Consider the following 3,647-nt stretch of genomic DNA (forward strand, 5'->3'; position numbering starts at 1 on the left):
GCCACCTCGCCCGGGTAGTTTTTTTTGTATTTTTTTTTTAATAGAGACGGGGTTTCACCGTGTTAGGTAGGATGGTCTCGATCTCCTGACCTTGTGATCCACCCGTCTCGGCCTCCCAAAGTGCTGGGATTACAGGCTTGAGCCACCGCGCCCGGCCGGAAGCCTCTCTTAAGGCCTGGGTTATTGGGACATGATGGCTGGCAGGTTGTGGGGGGTCCTCTGACCTGTGACCCTGGCTCCCAGGTGGTGAGCTGCCTCAGCACCGCTGTTCTGTCTGGCCACTACGTGGGCTTCTCCATGGTGTCTCTGCTCCTGGAGTTGAACTCTGCCTGCTTGCACCTGCGGAAGCTGCTGTTGCTCTCTCGCCGGGCCCCGTCCCTGGCCTTTAGCGTGACCAGCTGGGCCTCCTTGGCCACCCTGGCCCTCTTCCGCCTGGTCCCGCTGGGGTGGATGAGTCTGTGGCTATTCCGGCAGCGCCACCAGGTTCCTCTTGCTCTGGTCACCCTGGGTGGAATTGGGCTGGTCACTGTGGGCGTCATGAGCATCATATTAGGGATCCGCATTCTGGTCAATGATGTCCTGCAGTCTCGAACCCATCCACCCAGCCCTGGGCACGAGAAAACCAGGGGGACCAGGACACATCATAACGATGGACCTGTCACCAGGGACAATTCCACTCACAGCCTGAAAGACTAGAGAGAAGCCATGGGCCCCTCGCTGGGGGAGGTGGGGCCAGGACAAGGAGATGAGGGTCTTCCATGCACAGTCCGCCATCGGGGTGAGGGCCAGACTGGCTCATCAGCATCTCGGTTTCTCTTCCAGCTAACTCACATCCCTTCCCCTTGCTAGGATCTAAGAAGAAATGCTGATTTTGGATAGGTGGGAACCTGGGTTTCTGTTCACTGAAATCCGTCATCAGATGAGTGCCCTTTCCAGCAAATAAACTCAAGAAGTACAGCCAGATCTGTCAGTAAAGGGTGGCAGGAGGCACACAGCGGGAAGAAACTGCCAGTGGAGACAGAAGCTCTTTGCTTTAACCCAGGGACATATCGGGGAAGGTGAAGTCCCACTAGGATCAGAGAGATCTGGTATGGGGCGAGTAGGGACAGAGAAAAGAGATCTCACCTATAACCAAATTCTGGCAGGGGGAGGAAGGTAGAGGAGGTGCTATCTGTCCCGGCAGAGATGGATGTGATAGTTGCCAAGAGACAGAACCTGGGCCACAGCAATTGCTGCTAATATTTCTGGTTCTCAAAGCCACACTCCTGTTTTTCTTTCTTTCTTTCTTTCTTTTTTTTTATGAGACAGAATCTCACTCTGTCACCCAGGCTGGAGTGTAGTGGCACGATTCCAGCTCACTGCAACCTCAGCCTCCTGGGTTCAAGTGATTCTCCTGCCTTAGCCTCCCAAGTAGCTGGGACTACAGGCATGCACCACCAAGACCAGCTAATTTTTGTATTTTTTGGTGGAGAGGTTTCACCATGTTGCTCAGGCTGGTCTTGAACTCCTGGCCTCAAGTGATCCACCTGCCTCGGCCTCCCAGAGTGCTGGGATTATAGATATGAGCCACTATGCCCGGCACACACTCCTGTTTTTCTGCTTAACCCTGGTCCTACTGTGTCCTTTTAATTTTTTAAAATTTTTTAATTTTTTTGGTGTCTTTTTACTTTTCGTTTTTTTTTTTTCTTTTCTTTTTTCTTTTTTCTTTTTTTTTTTGAGACAAGTTCTTGCTCTGTCGCCCAGGACGGCGTGTAGGACTTGATCTTGGCTCACTGGAATCTCTGCCTACCAGGCTCAGGCAATACTCCTGCCTCCCAGCTTAGCCTCCCAAGTAGCTGGGACTACAGGTGCACGCCACTGCACCAGGCTAATTTTGGTGTTTTCTTATAGAGACCAGGTTTTGCCATGTTGCCCAGGCTGGTCTCAAACTTTTGCACTCAAGTGATCCACCCACCTCAGCCTCCCAAAGTGCTGGGATTACAGACGTGAGCCACCGTACCTGGCCTCTTTTGACTTTTCAAAGACAATTCGGATTATTAGAGGAATGAACACAGGGCTAGGTCTGTCTTCTTAGGATGGCACTGAAGTCCAGAATCACAGAAGGAACTCAAGCACCCACTTGGGTGCCCAGTACAGAGTTTTCCCAGGCTCAGGCTTTCGTGGAAGAATGAGGGCAGAGGCAGAGCGTGTGAGAGAAGGTTGCAGGAGGATAAAGGAATAGCTGGCCTTCTGGCCGGGCGTGGTGGCTCACGCCTGTAATCCCAGCACTTTGGGAGGCTGAGATGGGAGGATCACCTGAGGTCAGGAGTTCAAGACCAGCCTGGTCAACATGGCGAAACCCTGTCTCTACTAAAAATACAAAAATTAGCCAGATACCTGTAATCCCAGCTACTCGGGAGGCTGAGGCAGGAAAATCGCTTGAACCCAGGAGGCAGAGGTTGCAGTGAGCCGAGATCGTGCCACTACACTCCAGCCTGGGCAACAGAGTGAGACTCCTTCTCAAAAGAAAAAAAAAAAAAAGGAAGAGCTGGACCTTTTCTGAGATTCATTCATAAGCTCTTCTTCCCTGTTGCTTCTGCTGTGTTGTTTTTTTTTTTTTTTTTTGAGACGGAGTCTCGCTCTGTTGCCCGGTCTAGAGTGCAGTAGCCAGATCTCAGCTCACTGCAAGCTCCGCCCCCCGGGTTCACGCCATTCTCCTGCCTCAGCCTCCGGAGTAGCTGGAACTACAGGCGCAGCCACCACACCCGGCTAGTTTTTTGTATTTTTTTTAGTAGAGACGGGGTTTCACCGTGTTAGCCAGGATGGTCTCGATCTCCTGACCTTGTGATCCGCCCGTCTCGGCCTCCCAAAGTGCTGCTGCTGTGTTTTTTTTTCTGTTGAACAAGACCGCTTCCTTCCCAGAACATCCAGGTGATGGGAAGTGCCGGACAGATTAAGGCTGTTCTACTAAACAATGAACTGAGAGAGGCAACCCTTAGCCATCCACAGAAAAGGTACATGAGCAAAAGCAAGAGACAGGAAGATTGTCTTCAAAAAAACCTTGCTAAGAAGCGGAAGTACAGAAAGACACAAAGAATGACAGAGACAGATATACATAGATTGAGCGACAGATAGAAAGACAGAAGGATTATTCGCATAGAGGTGACAGAGGCAAAAAGGGATGGAGGGCAAAAGAGACAGGCCTTAGCAGAAATATAGAGAAAGGCTGTCATAGATCCTGAGAGATACCAAAGTCACAGAACTGATAAAATGGTTATAAACAAAAAGGACCAGAAAAATAGAAATAAAGGCCAACAAGAAGAGACCCCAAGGCTGAAAGGCACCCAGAGTCTAGACAGTGAACTAGAGTGAGTCAGCCCGGCACGGTGGCTCACGCCTGTAATCCCAACACTTTGGGAGGCCGAGGCGGGCGGATCACGAGGTCAGGAGATCCAGACCATCCTGACTAACACGGTGAAACCCTCTCTCTACTGAAAATGCAAAAAATTAGCTGGGCGTGCTAGCAGGTGCCTGTAGTCCCAGCTACTCAGGAGGCTGAGGCAGAAGAAAGGCGTGAACCCAGGAAGCTGAGCTTGCAGTGAGCTAAGGCCACTGCACTCCAGCCTGGGCGACAGAGCCAGACTCTGTCTCAGGAAAAAAAAAAAAAA

The 3,647-nt window shown here is 51.0% G+C and overlaps 1 protein-coding gene across 1 annotated transcript in view; it reads left to right on the forward strand.

Annotated features, from left to right (window-relative positions):
* The window catches only part of TLCD2 (TLC domain containing 2), a 3,040-nt gene extending 2,344 nt beyond the window's left edge, over nt 1–696 (forward strand). The window contains exon 2 of the mRNA XM_011987283.1: nt 244–696. Within this exon, the coding sequence (XP_011842673.1) occupies nt 244–696 (453 nt within the window). The remainder of the gene's footprint in view (nt 1–243) is intronic.
* Nucleotides 697–3,647: the final 2,951 nt, after the last annotated feature.

The sequence above is a fragment of the Mandrillus leucophaeus genome, unplaced genomic scaffold (genome assembly GCF_000951045.1).
Source record: "Mandrillus leucophaeus isolate KB7577 unplaced genomic scaffold, Mleu.le_1.0 Scaffold306, whole genome shotgun sequence".
NCBI lineage: Eukaryota > Metazoa > Chordata > Mammalia > Primates > Cercopithecidae > Mandrillus > Mandrillus leucophaeus.